Below are 24,862 nucleotides of genomic sequence, written 5' to 3' on the forward strand. Positions count from 1 at the left end.
TGGCTTTAAGGTTCATAATAAAACGTTCTGAAAGCAGATGTATTGGGTTACAAACAACAGGAGGTGATATCATTAATTCACAGGAGGAATCGATAAGGGAATCGATAAAGAATCGGATCGATAAGCAGAATCGATAATGGCATTGATATCGATAAAATCCTATCAATTCCCATCCCTAATCAAGGCTCCACCACTACACTGAAGACCCAACAGATGTTCCCATTCTCAACCCTCAATCAGCTGCCCCAAACACCGGCCACCAAATGGCGATCGTGGTCTAACTGACCTGGACGATGAAACACTGGACTGGCTTGCCTCAACGGAGCTGAAGGTCTAAGGACATACGCCAGAAAAAGAAGATCCAATACAAAACATTCTGTCTTAATCTCCTAGAGATTTATTCTGTCTCTGTGACCGCTTATCCTCTTAGGAGGAGGATAAAAACACCTCTCGCTGTCGCCAGACTATGCTGACACATACAGTCACCAATTAACCTAACTTTCATTATTTTGGACCGTGAGAGGAAGCCAGAGTACCTGGAGAAAACCCACGCTGACACAGGGATAACATGCAAACTCTGCACAGAAGGGCTCCCCCACCCCACATCTTGAGACCAAACCTGGAACCCTGTTGCTGTGAGGCAACAATTTTAACTACTGCACCACTGTGCAGAGCTGCAATCCTAACTCTGAATTATACTATACAATAAAAATAAAGCTAACATGATCTTAATGCATAATGCAGGACATTTACTGTACAATGATAACAAATACCAAAATACCCATTTAACTGGATGGCACGATTATCAACTAAACTGCACAAACACCTTAACACTTGAAAGATGGTACAAATGTAAATATATAATGCACTCAAAAAGGGTTAGTGAAACACAACCCTGTAAATTGGGCACAGTGTGTTGAACTGTAATGACATACTAATTTATACAACCACATGTTGAGGCAACACATCATTTCCACCCACACTGGAGCATTATATTAACAGCTAGTTCTGCTAACGCAGTATTGACATGAGCGTGCTGAGATGTCTGTCCAGACAGACAGACAACACCTACAGGGCTGAGGCAACCACATATACTGCAAGATCTGCCTGGAATGGATTACAGCATAGTCATCAATGCAAGAATAGAAGTATGTAGAAGTCTGTCTTAAACCTAATTACACACTCACCCACTCCTTCCCTAAACAACTCTCACAATGACACTGTGTATTTCCCCAAACTACCACACGTATTCTCGCCCCTGCCAAGCTGAAATTGGTACTGTCACTAGTACAAATACAATCATACTAATACTGCAGTTCAGCCACCCAACTGCAACAATTATTATAGTTGCTACTGCTGGTATTACTGACACTGTTAGTGCTGCTGAGACTGAAATGTGATGTCAACACTGTTCGGGCTAATATTGTGTCATTAGGTATAGAGGCAGTCTTCCACATTTAAAAACACTGTTTTGTGTTTAACGGCAACAGTCACGAGTCTTCTATATTTTGCTGCTAACAGCTGTTAGATCAAACATCATATATTCACTGAGACATATCAGGCATAAATATGAGCCCTGTTCATTTACAGCCAGTCACTGCTGGTGAGAGACATGACGCTCATTACCCTCATCTTGAGAAATTCATCCATTTGATCTGTGTATATGTCTTTAATGAAAAAGAGACTGAGACTAATCATCAAGTGTGTGTCTGCACATGCATATCAGATTTTGAGAGAAAAATTTCATCTGTTTGTGAATAAATGCCGGTCCCCAGCTGCTGACTGTGAGCGGCAAAGAGGGCTGACCATTGTTGCTTTGTGCTCCATCTGTGGCCAGTGACAGCTGAGTCCTAGAGCCTAACAGCCCAAAAATCAAACTATCCCAAATTTAATCAGTTATTTACAGACTTATTCAGATGATCTGACAATAGACAGGCTTCCATCCAAACACAGGGAAAAGTTTAACCTAACTTCCAGATTGTCGGCAAAAGAAAATGCAAATTTATGCCCTTTTCGATCCACTTCTGTTACGCCAATATTGGGAGTTGGTTTAATGAGATAAACAGTAGGTGGCGCTAATTCTCAAGTCAGGTGCCATTACACCACTGCTGAATAAAGCAGGATTTGATAGTTGTGCGTCAGCTCTATGCAGAGTCTATGCCATAGCCTACCCCGTTGTGAGCATTTATACTTGTGCGGTGGTGTGTCTGTGTCACTCTGCAGTTACACCTCCAAAACACTAGTTGGCAGCAGGGTTTCTGTAAAATGTTGTAAAGCTTAGGTGATTCAAAACACACCCAAAACCCATCAAACATGACTTATTAGCGACAATTTCAAACACAAAATCAGCTTTGTCTTTTGTTGGACACATTTCCCCCCAAATACAACATGCTAATGTTTTTAGCACAAGCCTATGGCATTTTACATTGTTTAAATTAGCCTAGTGACTAACGGACTTTTCCTCTACTCATATGAAGCCAGAGACAACAGCAACATTTAACAATTACAACCATTACAATTACCATTACAACTCACAAAGTTCACTGACAAGACAACTGTCTTGTACTAAACACGTTTTCCAAACAACTATATCATGCTAACGTTATTAGCACAAGCCTATGGCATTTTACACTGTATAAATTAGCCTAGCTACTAGCGGAGATTTCCTCTACTCATATGAAACCAGAATAAATCACACACAAGACTTAAAATGCTATTTTTTGGAGGCTTTATTGTCTTCACAACTTATTGTTTCTTATCTGTGAAATACAAGTAAATAAAAGCTTTGTTTCCACTGAGGGAAATGGTTTCGTCTTACAAAAACAGACAGGAGGTCTGCATCACTGCAACTTGTAGTTAAATTTCTGTGGAGGTGCACGTCAAGCTACAGCGACACAGAGCTGGTATGGGCCCTGTGTACATAAGTGTGTTAACAGCCATCCAGAGACGACAATAGGAACCTGCAGTGGCGGTAACATTACGTCATCATTTATTTGCTGAATCTGTTTCCATTGCACTCAGCTGCATTCACCATTTATCGATTCACCAACTTTTCTGCCTTCCCTGATTGTAAAAACTATTTTTTGCGATATTGCCATTTTTTTGAACTGCTGGTGTTTCCATTCCGTTTTTTTATATGCAAATTGGAAATGTGCATAAAAACAGGTGGATGGAAATGCACCTCCTGCTACATGATCTGATGGATAACAGAGAAAAAAAACAACTTAATATGCAACAAAGTTCTAGCCAGAAGGCGAGCACAACTCTACAGATGCCCACAGAGTTTGTTTTTCCCATACAGTTGGGCTGCAGTCAAGTCTCAAATCCCTTATCTATTCCCACATACAAATCAACAGCAAAACTCCAAGTCTTCACCTGAAGTGATACACCAAACGCCCCCGCAGCTTGAAGTTAAAATCTACCAACAGCGAGGCAAGCGTGAGAAAAGTCCCCTCGCTTAAGCAGACGGCTTTACGACACAACACTCACAACAAGGCTGCCTCGTTAAATATCATAACATAATGGTTTATAATAATATATTTACCTTAGCATTTGCGGAGATCTCCTGGACTCCTTTGTTTGCAGCGTCCCTGATGATGGGGGTAATGAGGCCTTTGTCAGTCGCCACGGCCATTGAAATGTGGATCGAATCAAGTGCACGGGGTCCATCACCAGACCAGGTCACATTCACTTCTGGCATCTCCTGAGATAGAAAGTCAGAGGTCAGCCCAGGTTTTAACAGATCTTAACAGTGAAAATTAACAAGCAAAAATAGAGAAACAAAGCCCTCAGGCTTTGAAACTGTGCTTCTATTCAGTTCATGAGTGTGGAGGAACAAATCACAGTCTGATAGAGTACCAAAAATCTGTAATTTTCTACAGTGTGGCTGCTGACATGCAAATAAATCAATTATAATGATGGTCAAAAAAACCATTATAGTACAGCAAATGTAGGAAAATCAGTAATCAATTTGGTGGTGGCTGTATACTCTTGCTATCAGGCCAGCAAATCTAGATACAGATTTACTGCGCTAGATATCTACGCATAAATAATCGGATATATATCGAATTAATCTTGATCCTGATGAATCTGCTGTGGTGGAACCTCAATTATAAAATATCTGCTAAATACTTGAGATATGGAGGACACAGGAAAAGTTTCATCTGCCCAGAAAAAGCAAAGCGGAACACTTGCCAGTGCACACCAGTTTATATAAGTGGCCTCATATGCCACCTTCTAACGTACTTAGGGTCAACTTGGGCCAAAGCACAGCTGCTTTTGGCAAGTTTCTGATGTTACAGTGTTACACAAGTCCATCACTTTGCTCAGTTTAGTGCAGAAGCCAATCCAAAGAGGTATTCTGACCACATGGCGGCATGGACTGGGAAAATGTACACATTAATGTTCCACATGCCTCACATTTACTGTAACACACGCACCAAACAGCCAGGTTCTGCAGCTGTTGCTTTATCCTCACATAGCAGCGTTTCATACATATATTCCTACAGCGTACATGGTACAACGTCCAACACCCATGATGTCTTGCACATGTTAAGGCTAAAGGCCGACACATTTACTCACTGATATTCAACTGATAAATGATAAGAATATAGGAGAAGCAGATAACAGGCTGTTCTTATCAGATGCTGCTGAGACATTCCTGGTTGAAATAATTAAATCACCAGAGGGCTGCATCTGTTTTTTTTTCCATTTCCATTAACAACAGCATCTTTATTTACAGCGTTTATTTTGTGTTTTCTAAAACTGCTCAGAGCAACGGGTGAATTCCTGAGAGTTTCCCCAGAATTTCCATCGACTGACAGGAAAAAGGAACACAATGAACAGTCTCTGAGTAAACACTTGATCTTGTCTTATAATGGCAAAGCTACCAGTAGATTCATCATCTGAATAAGCCGGCGACGCCGACAACAGAGTGACCTTTGTTGCTGAAGTAATGTAAAATTTAGAGACCAAATGATGAAGCCTTTGAAATTATTTACAGTATGATCTACAGATAGCTGTGTGTGTGTGTGTGTGTGTGTGTGTGTGTGTGTGTGTGTATGGGCTTTGTTAAGCACTGAAAGACATAAAACACCAGATACTTGTAGGCACATAAGTTGAATAACCATGTGCATCATACACGTAGTCATGGTTAATGGATGAATAAATAAAGATGAAGAGGTTAAACCAACAAATGACGACAAAAGAAGGGACTCTGAACAATACTTACTTTCAGTGTAACAGCAGCTGCCTTGATAATGAAATCATTAACAGACACTTTGATCTGTTCTGAAAAGACAAATGAGAAACAGACTGTGAGCAAATGGACATACGGGCATGATTGCTGTAAAACACCTGCTCTTTCTCAAATGTCACATGAGTGATACTACAAATTCCCTCAGTGGAAAAACAACACCCCCTATATCTCTTTTATCCTGCTGACCTACACTCCAGCTGATCAGAATCAGCCCCTCTCAGTCACTAGCATTTGCTCCGCTCCCCTCCCCGTGGTGTGTGACACCAGTGGGGCCGGGCGGGCTCGGCCTGGCATCGCTGCCAACTTGTACTAGCGTCCATTAGTGCAGTACCAGACAGTTATGAATGCTGTGAGCGGGATGATTAACGAGCTAACCGTGAAATCGCGCTGCTCCCGAACAATGAGAGTCCGCAAAAACAACCGGGGAGAGAATCCCTCGGTACACACACAACCTCGCTAATAGGTCTGGAATGGCCGTCCCATTTCCTCCATCGCAGAGACAGCACCCAGAGAGATTTACTGTTTGTGTGACAGCTGGGCAAAGTTAAGCTAAATAAAGCCAATTATGTGCTAGTGTGTTAAACTAAATGTTTAAAAATAGGAAACCGACGAAGCACTCTCGCTATATCAACAAAAAAAAAAAAGCCAAAAGCAAGCATAAGTTATATTTTATAGTTTGTGTGAAAGTCTTCATGCTGCTGTCTTGGCCAGGACTCCCTTGAAAAAGAGATTTTGAATCTTCCTGGTGAAAGAAAGCAAAATTCTAGGACTGCATTAAAAGCAGCCGTTAATGATTAATATTTTCTTGGCTGTGACTGTTGTGACACATGAACACTGTTCCCTTTCTCTACTTGTGGTGTAAACCTCCCTTCACCTAAAAACACGCACACACATCCTGATGGCTGTTGCACAAGAAGCTGCGGTTAGCTCAGTTACAGTTGCTAGGGAAGTCTGTGAGGCTGATAAAGTAAAAGAGCAGCTTTGCTAAACTTGCTGAGGACACTGCGAGGCCCTGCTTCTGCTTATTATTCGATCAGTCAAGCTCTCAATCCGAACAGTACCTGCCTTACTGATACTGTATGGATGGACCGAGCTATTTTCCACTGCCTTCCACTGCCCTCACACATATCCATTTCCTCCAGAGGCCTTTAATGCTTTTCCACAGTCTTTTAATGCTGTTCTTTATCTTGAATACTGTCATTATATAACGCAGAGTGCACCAAAGAGCCGGCGCTCTAAAAGAATCCATTTGAAACACTTCGAACTAGAGATGATTACTCTGGTAGAGTACTTTACTCAGCACAAAGGGACAACTATATGAATGAAACCTCACTGTTATGAATGAAAACAGCTTCCTTTTCTATCACATTTTGTCACTGATATTGCTTTCTGAAATGGTGCGAGTTATTTCAAGCTAGCAGACGCAGACATCCTGTTAGTCAAACGGGAGAAATTTTAGATTAGAGTTGTGTGTGTGACTAACTGTCGCTGTCTTATCAGCTGTACAATGTGATGTGCGAAGAAGATCTGATCAGTGTCAGATATGGATGTTTCCAAGATCACATAACGTACCATTTGGCCCTCTGGAGGTGTTGCGCTTCTGGGTCTGAATCAACCACATTTATACCCTCTTCACGACCCACACAACATGTGAACTCCCACCCATAACATGCCTGGTTTGTCCTTAGACACATGGGGAGAGAGATTTGGCTTGAACCAGAGGTACATCACCACCCTGAGACGACATGTACCAGAGCTTTTTTCAATGCAACAGACTGTCCTCCTTGTCAAATGAGCAGTCATGTGAAAACCCTGAAATCCACATCTTCATGGAAGTCTCCTTCCAAATGTTACCGTCAGACATTCACTGAGGGACATGACACTAACATGTGCATGTAAAGAAACACACTCCAACAAAGTCGTGTATTGTTACCTTTGGCCAAGTGTTTACGGAGGTTCATGACGGCAGCCATGTCACAGTCAACTGAGGCGTACGCGTGGGGGATGGTGGTCTTCGATTGCGTTAGTCTTTGAGCAATCACACGGCGGACATTTGTGGCTGAGATCTCTGTGAAAGTGCCCTGAGGATGACAAGTGGAGGGAAGGGGAGGTCAATAATTGAACAAGGAGAAGGAGGCATTTTGAGAGAGACAACAGGGACAAGAAATAGAATGATGGTCGGCTGCCATCAATCTCTCGAAAAATGCATGTGGTTGACAATGTAAAGATGTTATTGACAAGCTCCTAACAATGAGTTAACGATTGGTCAGGAGTGAACGATTGTGTAAAAAATGTGTGCATCAGGTTATTTGTAGACACAGTCTTTGACACCTATAGGTCATATCTTGCAGGATACACATTCATGAAGACTAAAATTGATTATGGTGCAAAAGAACAACAATGGAATATGAAAATTGAAATCAAATCTCTTGGTTACAATGCTTGTGGTATTCAAACAAAATCAATTATCGTTATCTAATATGTGACTACAGGACTGTAACTACAAAATCAGTGACCCTTTTCTATGTGACCACAGGCAAACAAATACATAAAGAAACAAGACTAGAAGAGTTACAATGCCAGCTGCAGTCATGGAATACTATTAGGTGATCATTCATCAATCCAATTAGGCTTTAACAAAAGCTGGGTCATTAAGTGTCTGTGGCTGAGTAGTTTCTTAGCACCACCACAAAACAGACTATAGCCCTGTTTCCACTGAGCAGTATAATTTTTTCAGTTTCCACTGTGAAAAGTTGTGGATGGAACCAATGGAACCGTTCTGGACCTTCCCCATTTTCGGTCCCCCCTCTGTTGGGGCACCTAGCACACGGATCTGGTACTAAAAGGTGAAGCTGTGAACACTGCAGTCCATTGACTGGACAATAGCGGACAGTCACTCTACTCAGAGCTGAGTTGTGGCCGGTTTTGAGGTTTATGTCGCCACTGTTCACAACGTGGAAAGTTTTATTAGTAGACTGTAGCTATAAAATGAAAAGATGTTTTGCTGGCTCTCGCAGCAGCTGTAGGCGCAGAAGAAAAATAACATAATTCACTGGGCTGACTGCAACTTTTAAGGTGGGACGTTAACTTGAATCCATATCCCAATCCTCACTCGGAGAAAAAAAAGCGTTGTGGAGTGTTGTTCCTGTGGGCTCTGGCAACACTAAACCCCTGAGCTTGCCTGAGAAGGACTAAATGCACAAACCCGCTATTTTTTATCATCTAATCGAGAGAGACTCTCACTGCACCCTGTTTTATTTTGTTCAGAAAATGTCGGCGTGCAACCCCGTTCTGTGGACGATAAACAAGGTGCAGACTTCCATCTGTGTCACCGGTATGGACGGAGCAGTGAGTGACAACAACCCTGCCCACATACTGTTTGCGGTGGAGACGCTAGGGTCTAGGTACCATGTCTGAAGGGTTACTTTTGGTTCCAAAGGTACCATACCGAAAGTGTTTGGTGGAAACGGGGCTAATGTGTATACTGAATGTCTGCAGTGTTGCATTAACAGCACAATAGAGGGTCTGCGTCAGTCCCAGCAGTAAACAGGAGGGCTGGAAGGTAAGCTTACCATCCCCCTACTGCCAACACTGGTTAAAACTGAAACTAAGAGGACACTTAAAACTTTACCTGCAGTGCTGCAGCTCAAGTTAACTTGAATACAATGTTTTGGACTGGACTGGAGTGTGTAACAAGAGATTGGAGCTCTCGCGGACATGAGTGGATGGCAACATTTACATCATGTGGATCAAAGCAGGCCCTTGCAGGCCCTACATGGTTGTTAAAACTATGAATTGGCCTTAAGTGTGTCTGTGAGAAAGAAAGATACGGTGTGAGGAGTGCTCACCGGTGCTCCTGGTTTCCCTGGTACAGAGAGAGGAGGTATGTTGGGTCTGCTGCCTGGAGGCGGAGGTATAGCTGCTGGAGTGGGGACAGGACTCGGGGCAGGTGGGGCAGCCATGGCTGGGGTTGCTTTGGGGGCAGGAGACTTCTTCAGGAGATTCAGTGCATCTCTGTTAAAGTAGAAACAGACAAAAATAGATATACGTAAGTAATGTTTTATACAATCATTTTGATATTTGTGTACAATAAGATGTTGTTGTAATGTTGTTATTCTCTGACACAAGACTGACCAGAAACCTGAACATAACTGCCCACTTTCTGGTTACCCGTCTGCATTGGTGATGACTATATGGTAATTCCTGTGTAAATGTACATTTAGGTTGGCATGCTTTACACACTGTTTTATTCCTCAGTACACAGGAGTAACTGTCGAGCTACCCTTGTTAGTAAGCCGCTTGCTTTTCTATTATGGAAATAAAGGGGGAGGAGGAGGAAATAAAGGGGCAACAAGCTGTAAATCAAGCACCATGGCAGTCAACACACACTGACAAGCTTCAACACTCAACACACTGGGGCATTGGCTCCGAACATTATGTCTGGATGAGATTAAATATTCAAGACGTTAACACATGTTCATTCACAAACATTTACATAGGAACAAATAGCTTCCTGCTTCTTGCCAAATATTTTGCAGCCTGCAATGATGCTTTTGTGCCAATTTTATTTGGGTCCATCGTTATTGAAGTGCACATGTGAACTCCCAGTTTGCCCCTGGTGCACAGATGAACTATGCTTTTTCAAGCCCCTGGCAATTTTTTTCATCCTGTTTTTCTTTATTTCTGAAATGTATTAATGATGGCCTGATTTTTACTGTGAAAAACTAAATCACACAAAATTTCCTTCCACATTAAAAAAAAATTGCTTAAACCATTATTAATGAAATTATACTGGCATAGCTTATTAGTACAATAATATATTATTCACCCACGCTCCCACGTGGCGAGCTTGTATGTAGCACTCTGCTAGTTCTATCTGGTTTGTATTTGTGTCAGGCTTGTAAAGAAGGGTAACTTTCGGTCATCCTCCGGTGGATGGGCGTCCTGAGAATCATTTGCCAGTCACAAACAAACCCCATCAGGATAAGGCCAGGTGGGATCAGGTGTCAGCTGCAGCAAGGGACAAGGTTATTCAAAACCTTGGCTTCATTATCTTTCCCACTGGCATCCCTACTATTCAAGCAGCATCTTTTTCCTCAGGCACTACAATAAAATAGCACAGACTAATTATTCTTTTTGCAGACATATAGTGTTTTGCCGCATCATTAAAAGACAAACTTCTCAGATGAGGGTGAATTCCTCACTCACACATCATCCCACAGCCAGCTTTGAGGGATTCAAGCTTTGAGAAGCCAGAATCATAACTCTTTTATTAGAAGTAAATCAGTTTCCTTTTAGTGAGAGGGAACATTCGTCTGAATAAGGTCTCTTCCATTACTATATTTTCCACATACTGTATATTTCTAATGCATCAAATTACTGCTGTTTCATAAAGGTAGTGGAGGAAGTGACAATATGGACCAGGTCACAATGCTGACAGAGGAAATTGAAAGGTAAAGAAGGAGGGAATCATAATGTACTGAAAGATCTGCCCTGGATTTTTTTTTTTCAAACCATTAATTTTGTTCTTAGCAGCATAAGAGGCAGGTATCAGGTGCACCTGCTTGAAGCACTCTGGCTCTAGTTCAGTGCACTGGAGTCCACCTACCCACACACATCCAGCCTTTTGTCTGGACCAGCTGCCTCTGACCTAAACGTGTAGCCGGGAACAGTCTGGGCCCCGCAGCTATTTTCTCCATGTCCCTCTCCAAGCTGTATCTTTTTTATTTCCCCTAGCACACTAGCTCCTCCCTCTCTCTCTCACTGGTGGGAGTATTTGTTTGTGGAGGAACTGAGACAACTTGGAAATCCCCCAGCTAACCTGAGAAGACCACATTGACGTTAAACGATTACAGACCACAATATGAAAAAAAAAAAATGCAGCCAAGAGGTTTAATGTGACGTAGTATTTAAACACAGGAAGATTATAAAAATGAACAACATTACAAGTAAAATAAAAAGTAAACTGAGCTGAGTTGGTATTGCAAAACCTTCTATATTTTTCAGTGAAGGATGTATTAGAAACACCCCCCCCCCCCCCCCCAAAAAAAAAAAAAAAAAAATCAAGTGTAAGGCAAGTCAACAGCAGCCTACAGTGGACACTTGGCGATGACGCCATAGATACCGTTTGTGTAGCTGGTTGGCATGTGGTTTTCACACTGACCATTTACACCCCTACTGACAGCCAAGGCAAAGGAGCCTCTGAAAGAAAGACTGGGGGAGGGTGAGTAGAATATTAAAAAGGGAGCGAAGCAGCACAAACACACACACACACACACACACACACACAAACACAAACACACAAAGCACACACATGAATAAACTTTGTCTTCTACTGCCACCTAGGACAGGCGAAGATGGGAGAAAGGGTGCTGTTGTCATGGGAGCAGCTCCACTGGACTGGTGTGCGGTCGGCCTTTTTAATCACATGAAAACATATCTAATGTAAGAAGAATCTTAAATGGAAATTCAGGCAATTTGAAGAGGCAATTATAGCTGAAATTGAGTCCAGTGTAAAAGAGGACACTGCTGTTGTCTGATTGGTCTTCTTCTAAGAACATTAAGAGAAGATGGTGACTTGAGTAAAAGAAACAGAGAAGAACCAGATTTTCACAGTAAGTACACCCACGATAATGGAAAAATGGGTCCAAATCATCACTGTACCCATGAGGACGTTGGCACAAACAGTGGAATAGTTTTGCAGTCAAACAATGGGATACAATATGACAAACTCACCACTATAAGACAGTAGCATTCCTTTTTAACAGCATTAGGTGTAAGTCAAAATGGTTCCATAATGCTTAACTTGTAACTTTCTATATGTATGTATGGGTTTTACGTAGGTTCTTTGTGTAATCTGATTGAGTGAAGAGTTTGAAATTTTAACTGCAGCTGAAGGGCAGCTCTGGCGCTGTACATGCCAGAGAGTCAGGGATCACGAAAACCTGTCTTTAGTAATGAATACCTCTGATGGTCAAGGTCAAACGAAACTACTCTTTTGAGCCAGCCCATATAGCTATTAAACCCTTTTTGTGAGTTTTCATTATAAACTTAACAGGAAGCAGCATTTAAACACATATATTCATGTTATATATGTTGCATGGGAAGCTTCAAATAGATATGCAAGCACTGAATATTTACTTTTAAGATAGACTTAATTATTTTAAAATAACAAGCACAACCACAAAACAACCCTTACTACTGATCACAAGGTGAATAAGCTACATTGGCAGCTTACAAGCATCCCTTGTTGAAATTTCAAAATGCTAAGCCTGCTTTAACTAATGTAATATGTCATGCTTAATAAGTAAACCGTAACGAATGTATACAGTGCCCTTGGCTTACTTTGCTATTTAAGACAGTGATGAAAGATAAGGTGAGTAAACAGTAGTAAGAGTTTCTTTGTGCCCAATCTGTATTTAAAGCTCGCTGTGGATTATGTAACATGCTATGATCTCATCCCTGGGTAGCGTGACCTCTTGTTATTCATGCCCACTATAGAGGGGCCCCTCTAGAGCAGAGGGTGGAACGGGAGGGGTACCTTTCCCTGGCTTCAGCCTTATCTGATGCACCAAAGGACAATGGAAGGGAAATCGGGTCTGTCCTGCCCTCTTCTTGAAGGAGCTAAGCTTATGTGAAACTATTCTGACCGAGGAGATTTGGTTTCCAACATGTCTCACAACAGCTCATACTTCTATACCTCTATAGTTGGATCTTAGTGAACGTTTTAAAGGATGTTTCCTTTATGCAATTGTATTGGATACCCTACATATTATAGATTTATTGGCAGGTTTTCCCAATTAATAAAAATTTGTATCCATCAGCATCCATTCCTGAAGTTATGTATTCATTTAATACCCTAACATTCACTGTTTTTTCCACGCAGAAAAGCCACATGAAAAAAGAGCAGTAATATACCTTTCATTCCCATGATAGACAGTACCTTTAAAGCAAACTAGTTTTTTTTTTACTGTGGCTCGGCCAGCAAACTGAAACTGAAACAGCATATCATTCAGGCACTAATTTTTGGTAAACCTCTCGGCACTGGAGTCTTTCATCTCCTGCAGAACGGTCCTCTGCTTTCTTTCAGCATCAGCCTTCCTTTCTGAAGATTTCCTGTGCTCATTAGCTAGCCTAGGTGTCAGTAAGTGTATTGGCGAGCCATTCATGCAAATCTCGAGTCCAACAAATGGCTTGAAGAGCGGTAACTGAGCGAGCGTGCCAGATCAAATAATTGGGATAAAATCAAAACCGCATTACTAATTCAACAATTTAAACTTCAAAACCTGGAAATCATGTTGACACACGTACGGCAAAGAGCATCTCCATGTTCATTAACCTTGACAAGTACTTACAGCTTTATGCCAAAAGAACAAGAGACGAAAAAGAAGCCTTTTCTCATCTGTGTTTCCTGACGGTTATTTAAAACTTTGCATCTTAAGAGTTGATGTGTCATTTTCAGCTGGCAGACTTAGGAGAAACAACACGACTGGCTAAATAAGGGTGCATACGAGACACTCTCTCAGCTGTTAACACACTCGTTATTGGGACTGACAAGACAGGTGTTTGTAAACATATAAATCATAGTGGTTATGGGGCGGCAGTAGCTCAGTCCATAGGGACTTGGGTTGGGAACCGGAGGGTCGCCTGTCAAGTCCCCGTCCGGACCAAAAATATGGAGCGTGGACTGGTAGCTGGAGAGGTGCCAGTTCACCTCCTGGGCACTGCCGAGGTGCCCCTGAGCAAGGCACCGAACCCCCCCAACTGCTCAGAGCGCCTGTCATGGGCAGCCCACTCTGACATCTCTCCACTTAGTGCATGTATAGGTCCAGTTTGTGCATGTGTGTGTTCGGACCTGTGTGTAATTGACAACAGAGTGAAAAATTGAATTTCCCCTCGGGGATTAATAAAGTATATAAAATTAAAAAAGAAAATTAAAAAAAATTATATTATAGATCCTGATTTAAATGAGCCATTCTTTGCCACATTGACAACAAGGTATGGTATGGTATACAGAAAAGGCCTTGAATTTCTATGAGTTATCATGCTTTACTGGTTTATGAAGCTTCAAACTGTCTAAGACACATATCCCAGAAAACATATGCTCTGCGTTTCTATGGTCACCAGTCGGTCCTGGATACTGGGTTGCTATGGCGACCGAAGTTGCTTAATGAGATTCCCCTGCAGGGTGTTAGGTGGGTAACGAGAGCATTCAATCAGGTCCCTACTGACAGCAGGTAACCATTAGAGCTGTGTGTGCATGTGTGTGTGTGTGTGTGCAGTTTTTTTGTAGTGTGAATTCACTACATAACAGGATTAAAGCGAAATCCTAACCACCTCTTAGTCAGTTTTCACTTGTCTAGTCCCTCCCGCATTTTTCATTTTCAGTCACACTGCCCACACTGTGACTGTAACCTGCCTCGCTCTGAGTGACACTTCTTATCTCCAGAGATAACGCGGTGTTATGATGGCCACAAGGGGACCCTTCCAATCTGTGACCTTAGGCCTGATGCAATGCCAAACAAGCATCTACAGCTGACTTATCACTTCTCCTCACCCGTCCCACCCCCGCAGGAAGGAACTCAGCGATAAACTGATAAGGTTTAAGTACTTACTGTGGTTAATAACTGTGTGTTCATGATGATGTGAATACGTTTATAGTAGTTTTATAATCATTACAGCTTCCACCCCACATCAATTTTCTATCATGAAGAAGTCAAACAGTTTAGCTCTTTACAACCTCACACTGACCGTTTGTTATGTAATCAGGGAGGTTCTGTATCATTCATTAGGAAGGCCTTAACGGGCCTTAGAGCTAACCCATTCACCCATACTCACTCCTTGGTGATAAGTCCTCTTGGTCCAGTGGGTGTGGCCAATTTGGGGTCTACACCATGGGTGTCCAGGATGTGTCTTGCTGCTGGACTCAGACGTAACCTGGACAACGAAGAGAGAGAGAGAAAGATAGTTTTAGAATAGCTGAAGTTTCAACCCTTATACATTTGATTTAAAGAACCAAGATTAATCCTGTTTGTTTTAATTATTGAAAATGTTAAACCCTATTTTTATTCATTTAAGTGTTTAAGTCCATCAGGGAAGAATGGGCACACAATAAACCAATGCCATGTCTCAAATCACATACTTAGTACTTAGTGTGTTGATTCTGATAGGGTGGTGTTGTCTCAAATCAAACATGGCCATTGCGTAAAAGATCTGGCACCTTTTAACTCATGATTGTCTCTTGCCAAAACGTACTCATGCTATATGTTTGTTTGCTCACTTTACATGTTCTGTATTAATTTAATTATTGTATTACAAATGAATGTGCTTTCAAAGTACGTTTCTATATCTATGAATGTCTGTGGCTGATGCTTGCTGGCTCTATCATCAGCTGAATTGATGATAGCTGCTGTATTTTGCAAATATTTACAGCTTGTCAAGCATCTGACCAGAAAATCTGATACTGCAGTCTTCTACAGTGAAGAATTTAACATGCATACACACCAAATGTAACCTGCGGCCAAAGATCGTATAGCTCATGCCACAATCCATGTAACGTCAATGCCTGATGATAAGCTAATATTAGCATCGTTAGAGATCGTTATTAGTGCACCATGCTTCTCAATGTGAACACACCCCTGCACTCAAAATATCAAGTGTAAGTACAGAAATACCCGATTCGAGACACAGCACAAGTCCTGGTCAAGCAAAGCGTTATTTGAAGCATCCTCGTCCCGCTTTAAAGTATCCTGGCACTGACCCTATATTTATAAAACATGGGAAAGGACCTCATGCTTACTTCAGATGCCATCTTTTTCACAGTTTTAGTTCTACTTGACCTGACTGCCTAAATATAGCCCCCTCCTGTATCTATCGCCTGATCATCATGCTTGCTGCACAAGGAATCCACCGCTCATCTTTCACCCCTGTCAGGCTGATGCAGCCAAGGCACAAATCTGAAAATGTGGACTGGCTCAGCGTAAAATGTTTGCATAACAAACAGCGCCTGTTTGTTCTGTGGCAGCTCTTTTGCTTTTACGCAAGATCATTTATTGTGTAAACAATGCTGGTGGGATCCAACACATTTGGGAATGTGAACAGAGAGGGATCATCATGTCCAACGTGCTGAAAGGTGGTAGATACTGTAAGACCTGAAACCAGCATGGCTGCATACTGAACAAAGGAGGATGAGCTTTAGTTCACATTAAGTTCATCAGGGGGTAAACGAATATAACAAACAGGAAGGCTACATTTTAAGTTTAAATGTCAACACAACTGCTGATGCCCAAAAGATGTGACCCTCCATTATGGCCACATTAGGCAGGGAGGCGAGTGCAAAGACCTGTAATCACTCTAGAGGTGTTATTCATTTAATTAATCTATACGGTGTGTTATTTCAGCAGCTGAAAACAAGTAAAGTGACACTCACGGTCCTGACGTGGCTGGTTTTGGGGGAGGAGCTGGAGAAGGAGCAGGCGCAGGAGGGGGCACAACTGGGGCAGCGGCTGCTTCTGTAGCAGGTGGAGCCGCAGATGGAGCCGCAGCATCTGGAGGGGGGATCTCAACCTGCTTCCAGTCCTGCCCTTCCTCCACCATGAGGGCAATGAGAGTGCCCAGGCGCACGTTGCGACTTCCCTCCTCCATCTGTAAAGAGGGTGAGAGAGGCACGTTACAGTAAGGGGAGAAGTTCATTAGCAAAACTGGTTCAGTCACTTCAGCTCGGCTGAGTTTGCTGGAATAAAGGGAAAGGTCTTTTGAACAATTTTGAAGTAAAGATTAAAAAAAACAGCAGTCATTGAACAGATAAATATTTTGACAACCATTATTAGGGGACCTTTTCAAAACAAAAAAAAAGAAGCACAATTCGCATCTCTTTTCATCGTCCATTTTCTCGCTCTATTAACTTCGCAAATCATACAAAAACCCAGCTGTGCAGGAATAGGCTCTTGGAGTGCCATGGATGCGTATTCATGCTGTTCAAAGCTGTCAACTATTGATTCATTATCTTGTTCCAGAGTAATCCAAATCCACTGCGAGGCTAACACTACTCTCCCCAAGCTGTGCAAGGTGTTATTCTTCAGTCAATATTGATCAGTTTAAATGAAAGGCCAGGCACAATACACAGGGCTGGGCTGCTGCACTTCATCTCTTTTCAAAAGGTATCCACTTAGAGAGCTGCCTCTTTAACGTGTGGCTCGATACAAGGAGAGAAGAAGAAGAAGAGGAAGAAGGAGGAGGGAGGGAGGAACGGCTGACAAATGAACAAAACTGTGCTGTTGTATTCAATCATCCTGATCAGCCAAGAGATAATCTGCAAATTCTAACAACTAAGCAAATGAAAAAATAAGGTATAATTTCACAGTAAAATGGTACAAATCGAAAGCACTGTGGTATGTCTACAGTTATCGACACACTCCACCCCAACCCCCTCCCTCTAGCAGGCTTGCAAAATCAAAAACAGTCACTCCAATAACCAAACCCACCTAACTGGAAAGAGCAGAATATATGAACACCTGTGCTCACTGGTAGAAAGAGCTGCACTTCATGTTTTTTTCAGGGCTACTTCAATGTACACCTACTACTTTTGTAATGGTCGTCAGCACAAAGCTACACTAACCTATATGTACAATTGTTGGCAACACAAAACGACTACGCCCCGGGTTGTAAAACATAGGAATGACAAAAGTGTGAACCTTAGACAATAGGTCTGATGTGTGATTAACACAGAACTGCTATAGGAGGTGATGGATGAGGGCAAATGTAGGGCCTCTCTGGGAAATCCAGACTCCTGTAAATTTCCACAGAGATCCTTCTTGGAAGTCCCAAAGGGGTTTTTCCAAATGATAGTGACTAGAGACGCAATATATTACGCACAATAGCTGTGGTATCATGACACAAGCAGCACTGTGACATGTGATAGGCTGTTATGACAGCCATTAATATATCTGTGTGAAACTGAAGAGGAAAACATAGCCCTGAAGAGACCAAAAGACAGGATCTGTGATATACAACATTTATTTATTGTAAAATAAAGTGCTTCAACACACACATACCAGCATGTGCACGTGTCATTTAGTAGCCAAAAATTAGTAAATGGTTTGACTGCTACTAAGCCGAATAATTCCAGTAAACAGAGGATAGTCATAAGCAAATGTGACATGATTCCGGCACCAGTTTATCAACAAAATTTGACAAATAAAATAGCACATTATACAGAATACGGGAATTAATTTGGACAACTGGATCGAATAGATTTGCAACTATCCAAGATATGTTTGTAAAATCTATGAGTAAATACATTTACAAGTACAGGATGACTGGCAGCCTAATAAAATGGTGCACCACACAATTACTTGTTCGCTTGTGATTAAATGCTGTTTTGCAGCTGACTCTCTGTCCTAAGCTCCACCCTGTGTTTGACCCTGAGGGAAATGCTGTCAAATATTTATTCCACTGGTATCATATTCTAGATCAGAGTAAATTTAGACAGTGTGATGAGATGTATACTCACCACAAAACATGGACATGCAGTTTACAAGTCATATGTTGAGGACCAGTCAGCATTACACTTAATTAGACATTAGAAAACAGTTCCAATGTAGTGTAATAATATAGGTCCATTTCTCACTAAAGAGGAAGTTTAAAAAAAAAAAACATGACAACATGCAGTATATGCCACATTTTAAACACAAACTGCATCAGAGAGACCAAGAGCTGTTTCATGGCACACCTCACTGCCACCTTTGCACTTTCTCACAGTAAAAACACATGCACTGTAAACAGCAGTTGCATAAACAGATGCTTTGGATGCTGTAGTGGTGTGGGGCTCAACACTGCCATCAAATGGCTATAGAACACACTAAACCTATGGAATTTATAAATGATGCTCACACCTCAGCTTCTGCAATGGTTTCAACATTCTGGGGCGAATTCACAGAGAATGGCACCATGAACTGTGCATCATGTGCAACAGCTATCTGCCCTGTATCATGGTCCCAATTACAAAAGATACTGCCTTAATGATATTACAGCACAAGCAGGAGTGCAATTTGCCCCTCTTTTTGCGTCTGATTGCAATTATCCACGTGGCGAGGTATAAATGTTGCCTTTACACCGAGAACACAGAGTGAAAAGGTTCCCTTGAAACCTTTTCACAAGCCCAGATTCCCAACAGTAATCACTGTCATCAGGCTCCATCAGGCCACCTGTGCATAGTTAGACAGAGGGTGAAGCCATCAATTAGTTAGCTTCACTCTACTTTAATCTATTAAATGTCAAATTAAAAAGGGTTACATTAACCGGGTTTATGTGCTTGTTTTTGCAGTGTCCTTGGTAATGTATTGTAATAATGATTTTCCTTCTTTTTATCAGTGTTATTGTGGGCGCTGGCAGAAGAGTATATAGATAATTGCTCACCTTAATATTGTTGGCATTTACATGTTTTCTATTTTCCTGTTAAAATCAGGTTTCTGTATAATTTCCCCTCTCTGCCTCCATGCAGTGGTTTAGCACAATTAGGTAACCCTCATACAGTGGGTTAGTTCAGTTAGGGTGGGGCCATGAAGGGTTATATAAAGCCACTTGGGCACAGACTAAAGGGGAGTTGTCAGTGGCAGCTTGCGGTTAGGCTGTGTTATTCCAGTTATTTTTCATCTTCTTTGCTCTTTGTTAATTTCCCCATACTTTTGTTCCTCTCCTCTCTTTCACTGGGATTTTTGTTTAATAAAACCCACATTTTTCTGCATGGACTTCAGCCTCCTGAGCCGTTCTTCAATGCAACATCTTTTTTCATTTACCTCCAGTGCCAGCCAGCCTCACTAAAACCCCTCATTTGTGTAGAAATACTCCCAGTAATGCCTCACACAGTAGGCACAACAATGGCAGAGAGAAAAAGAAAAACTGAAATTTTCAGTCCGCGAGCTACGGTTCCTGACCAACAAGGTGCAGAGGCATTCCTCAAAACTTCAGCCAAGGAATTCAAGTGTGACACCACTTATAAATATGGTTCAGTTACCACCACAACTCTCTAAAGAGATGCTAATAATATCACTGTAACTGCGTGTGGCTATTGGCGTTAATCCTTGTTAACTGCCTTGTTTTTGCAGTGATGCTCATTTGTATAAAAACGGGCAAATTTTGTGCCAATATTACCGAATTTAAGCACGTGCAAATAGCACATGAGCATCAAGACGCTATATGCTTGCCAGCACAGTCGGGGGTACATTTCACCCTTTGCAGGTGCTTTGGGAATTACACGGTTTCTTTTTATCTTATTTGTGCAGGTTTAGCAGCCCCAAAGGCTGCGCAATGCCCCCAGCTGGACCAGGATCTCAAGGTGCAGCCTGGGGGAGGAAGAGGTCAGGTTTGATGATCTCAGAATTGCATCTCTGCTTTTTGCAGATGATGTGGTTCTATTAGCTTCATCACACCATGACCTCCAGCATGCACTGGGGCGGTTTGCAGCCGAGTGTAAAGCAGTTGGGATGAGAGTCAGCACATCTAAGTCTGAGGCCATGGTGCTCTGCTGGAAAACGGTGGATTGCCCCCTCTGGGTTAGGAGTGAGTTATTGCCCCAAGTGAAGGTATTCAAGTATGTCAGGGTCTTGTACATGAGTGAGGGTAGAATAGAGCAAGAGATGGATCGGCAGTTTAGCAGGTGCTGCATAGGACCATCATGGTGAAGAGGGAGCTGAGCCGGAAGGCAAAGCTTTCAATCTACTGGTCCATCTACATCCCAACCCTCACCTATGGTCATGAGCTCTGGGTAATGATAGAATGAGGTTGTGGATAAAAGCAGCTGAAATAAATTTTCTCAGAAGGGTGGCTGGGCTCAGCCTCAGAGATAAGGTAAGGACCTTGGACATCTGGAGGGAGCTCGGAGTAGAGCCGCTGCTCCTTCGAAAGGGGTCAGTTGAGGTGGTTCTGGCATCTGATCAGGATGCCTCCTGGGCGCCTCCCATTAAAGGTGTTCCAGGCATGTCCAACTGGTAGGAGGCCCCGGGCCCAGAACATGGTGGAGGTATGACACATCTCGTCTGGCCTGGGGACGCCTCAGGTTACCCCAGGAGGAGCTGGAAAGCGTCGCTGGGGAGAGGGGCATCTGGAATACTTTGCTCAGCCTGCTGCCCCGCGACCCGGCTTCAGATAAGTGGTTGAAAATTGATTGATCAATGGATTGCGAGCATGTCAAATCAGAAGAAACATTTAATCTAGAGCATGAAAAATTGTTTCTTTTATCACAGGGACCCAAGGCTTAACCACATACCTTGGGCCAGATACAATTTTTCGGTGGTAAAGTGGTTAATATTGACTGAGTATAGTCAGATTATTAACTAAATAGTAGGTTACATAGTGCATTCTGTGCTATTTTGCAAAAAAAAAAAATGCTTATGTAGTTAATAACATTTTTTTACATGAATGGTAGACAATTTCAGAATCAGATAATTTGGTAATGCGTGATCTTTGATATTCATGTTGTGGCCCTCCTTTCTGTGATGTGTGACGAAAATGGGCTTAGCATGCTGGCCTGATCCAGTCTTCGACCTTTCCTATGGCAACATCCTCACTGTGAAAAGTCTAACAGATCGCAAATAGGGCTCTTCAGGGACCTCTCCAAAGCCCATCAGCTACGCTAATGATATTACAAAGTCAGACTGGACCATTTACGAGGTTTAACCTACTTATCTCCAAACTGTTATCATACAGCCATACAAGCCCCCTGAGACTCTAAACAGCTCATTAACAAGCTCGACCTGGACAATTATCAACATCCCTTTTTACTTTCATTAATTAAGATTGTTTGCTGATGTAACTGTACAGCTTGTGATGCAGATTCCATAAAACATGATTATTCCAGGGTTGTAAGCGAGTTGTCACAAGGGTGTTAGACCTAACAGCGTACAGTCGAAGGCACAAACACGCCCCTTATTGTATAGTGTTGCACTAGGTGTTAGCCTAAAAATGAACAGAGAAACAGAGACAGATCTTGTTGAGGGAGTGAGCAGGGGTTTGTCTCTGATCAATAGAGCATGACAGATATCGCACAAAGAGGATTGCAGCCCCGTCCTTTGTCTTGGAAGTAACAGTCTGCCAGTCCAATGTAATCTCACACAGAAGAAAAAAAACACACAATTCAAGCTGCAAATCAGGAGTCATGTCATTTCTTCTGCACATCATGTTTGTTTAGATTTCTAACCATATACCCACAGCATTACATTCTGGGTTTGAACTTTCAAGTAACCTTTATCACAGGTAATTTTCCCTTTTCTAGTCCATATTTCCAATTGCACTCCACTCTCTGTTTTCTCTTTAGTGTGTCACCTCAATCCCAGCCACTTTCCCCAGTGCACTGCTGGCCCTTCTTGAAGGAAAATATGAACTAATTGAATTCAGCCTTTTTGCTACTCTCATTTTGAAACTCTGGAGCAGACAAAAGACACAGACTTTTCCCCCATTTTGACCTGAGAATGGTGCACAGTTACAAAGTGATTTATACTACCATTGATTTAGAGGACACATAGCTGTTTAAATTGATCCCTTTCGTGACAGGATGTGGAGATGAAGAGAGGAGGGGAAAGGGAGTGATATATAGGAAAGTGAGTGGTTAGCACTGCAGAATGTGTTGAGGTATCTTTGTCAATTTATCCATCTTTTCACATATCTATCAATCAGTCCTTTCTGCCATGTATTTCATTATATCAATCACCAACATTCATCAACCTTCTGATGTAGCCAGAACTCCCACTGCACAGCCAGTCTCAGGGATCAGGTGCTAGTTGGCTGCAGGAACATCTTGGATGAAATCATCAACATAAACCACCGCACACAGAACTGAATTACTGTGATTTTATTGGTGGTATATGGTTTATGTTGATGGTTTTATCTACTTATTTACCCATCGATACATTTCTAGACCAGTATTCCCCATTTAAAGCTCAGTAATCTTTCATCACATCTACACACAGAGCAGCTGTAACATGTATCTGCAAACGCATACAAGTCACTTCCTACAAGTCATGATTGATTGCACCCAGGGCTGATTTTCAGATTGAAGCCCTCGGGTCAGGGTGGAGCAAGGCAGTAAGAGTATGATGAGATACAGTAATCTGTGTTCATGGTGCTGGTGCTCCTACCCCCAACATCCCCATCCCAATATACGCTGAATCTTTTCCCTGCTCTTTCACCTATCAAGAGCCATGGTTGGAAATTGGTAGGGGGGCTATAGCGGTGCTTGACCCCATAAATAACCCCTGTGGAGCGCAGGAGGTCCCACGTCTACTGCAGCCTGTCCAGGCATTTGGCCACAGGCAGGTAATTATGGTTGCCTCTAAATTAGAAACTGAGTGGGTGCTTGGTGAGCCCCAATTACACCAGTAAGGGCGGATACACTCTGACCCAGACAAAGTGGATGCCACATTGTCAACGCCATGTAAGAATGCACAAATCTCTGAAATACTGCCACTAGCTGCTGTTTTTATTAACTATACACATAGAGGGAGAGACAGAGAGAGAGAGCTAGGGGGCTTATCTAATGCAGACCATCTTTCTCTGCCAGCTTCAGCTTTAAAGCCCCTACCCCCAATTCTTGGGTGGTTGCTATGGAAACTACCTCATCCCCTCAGTGGCAAAGACAAGGATGGAGTGAGGGAATGTGGAAGAATGTAAGCAAGTGAAATAAAAGGAGCTATAATCCTATAATTTATAATTGACACTCGTCCCTGTGATAATTAATTGATTAATTTAGCCGTTGCTATGTTTGTGCATGTACACAAGAAACGAGTGTGTATTGTTCATGAACAACGCATCTGTGTGCTCATTTGTGATGTGCATCTGCTGGTGCAGACTGGCAGTGTATTTGTTTTTTTTTTTTGGTTAAGGTTGCACAAACAGACACATCAGCTAATTAAACCCTGCTCCACTCGGGTGTCGCCACAACGTGAGCAAAATTACATGGCAAGGGAGCAGGTTGGGTTATTAGATGAGGCACTCTCTGTGACATGGAGCAGGGGTTTATGTTTTGTATGCATGCTCAGGAACAAACACAGCAATACCTCACTGCGGTCCCGTCAGTTTTTAAAATAGGGAAGCTAAAAAAAGTGAACTGAGATCTTGCTTAAACCACTAGGAAATCCTCCTCCTCCCTCCTACTTCACATAACTGCATTCAGCTCTCTCACATTTAAGTCTGAAAGCACAAGTAGATAAAACATCTTCATCTGTCTGTTCAGGGGGTCGAACACGTGGTGGAGTACTGATGAAAGAAAACTGATCACTCCGTCTTTGGCAGCCTATTAAAAATTCGTCTGACAAACAGCGCAGTGGGGGGGAGAAGTATTTGTCACTGATGACACCTCGTCAAAGCTTTGCCGTCAGTGTATAAGGAGAAGAGATTTAACAAGCGTAGCCAATTAGCATAGGCGACGAGGGAACCCTGAAACCTTCACACATAAATATTAACAGGACTATATCCTACGTGCATATAAACTCATTTAAAAAAACATAGCCATAATTACTGCAAATCGCTGACTTTACATAGTTGAGGACATAATAACAGAAAACTAAGGAAGCACTGGTGCTGCAGACATACACTTATAAACACGTTTAAATA

At 42.2% G+C, this 24,862-nt stretch overlaps 1 protein-coding gene across 1 annotated transcript in view; it reads right to left on the reverse strand.

The window, feature by feature from the left end:
• Positions 1-24,862, reverse strand: part of pdhx (pyruvate dehydrogenase complex component X) — a 42,401-nt gene that overhangs the window by 5,514 nt on the left and 12,025 nt on the right. The window contains exons 4-9 of the mRNA XM_050073748.1: positions 16,686-16,900; positions 15,095-15,193; positions 9,106-9,271; positions 7,191-7,338; positions 5,231-5,289; positions 3,545-3,703 (exon numbers count right to left, since the gene is read on the reverse strand). Of these exons, the coding sequence (XP_049929705.1) occupies positions 3,545-3,703; positions 5,231-5,289; positions 7,191-7,338; positions 9,106-9,271; positions 15,095-15,193; positions 16,686-16,900 (846 nt within the window). The remainder of the gene's footprint in view (positions 1-3,544; positions 3,704-5,230; positions 5,290-7,190; positions 7,339-9,105; positions 9,272-15,094; positions 15,194-16,685; positions 16,901-24,862) is intronic.

Source organism: Epinephelus moara, chromosome 20 (genome assembly GCF_006386435.1).
Source record: "Epinephelus moara isolate mb chromosome 20, YSFRI_EMoa_1.0, whole genome shotgun sequence".
NCBI lineage: Eukaryota > Metazoa > Chordata > Actinopteri > Perciformes > Serranidae > Epinephelus > Epinephelus moara.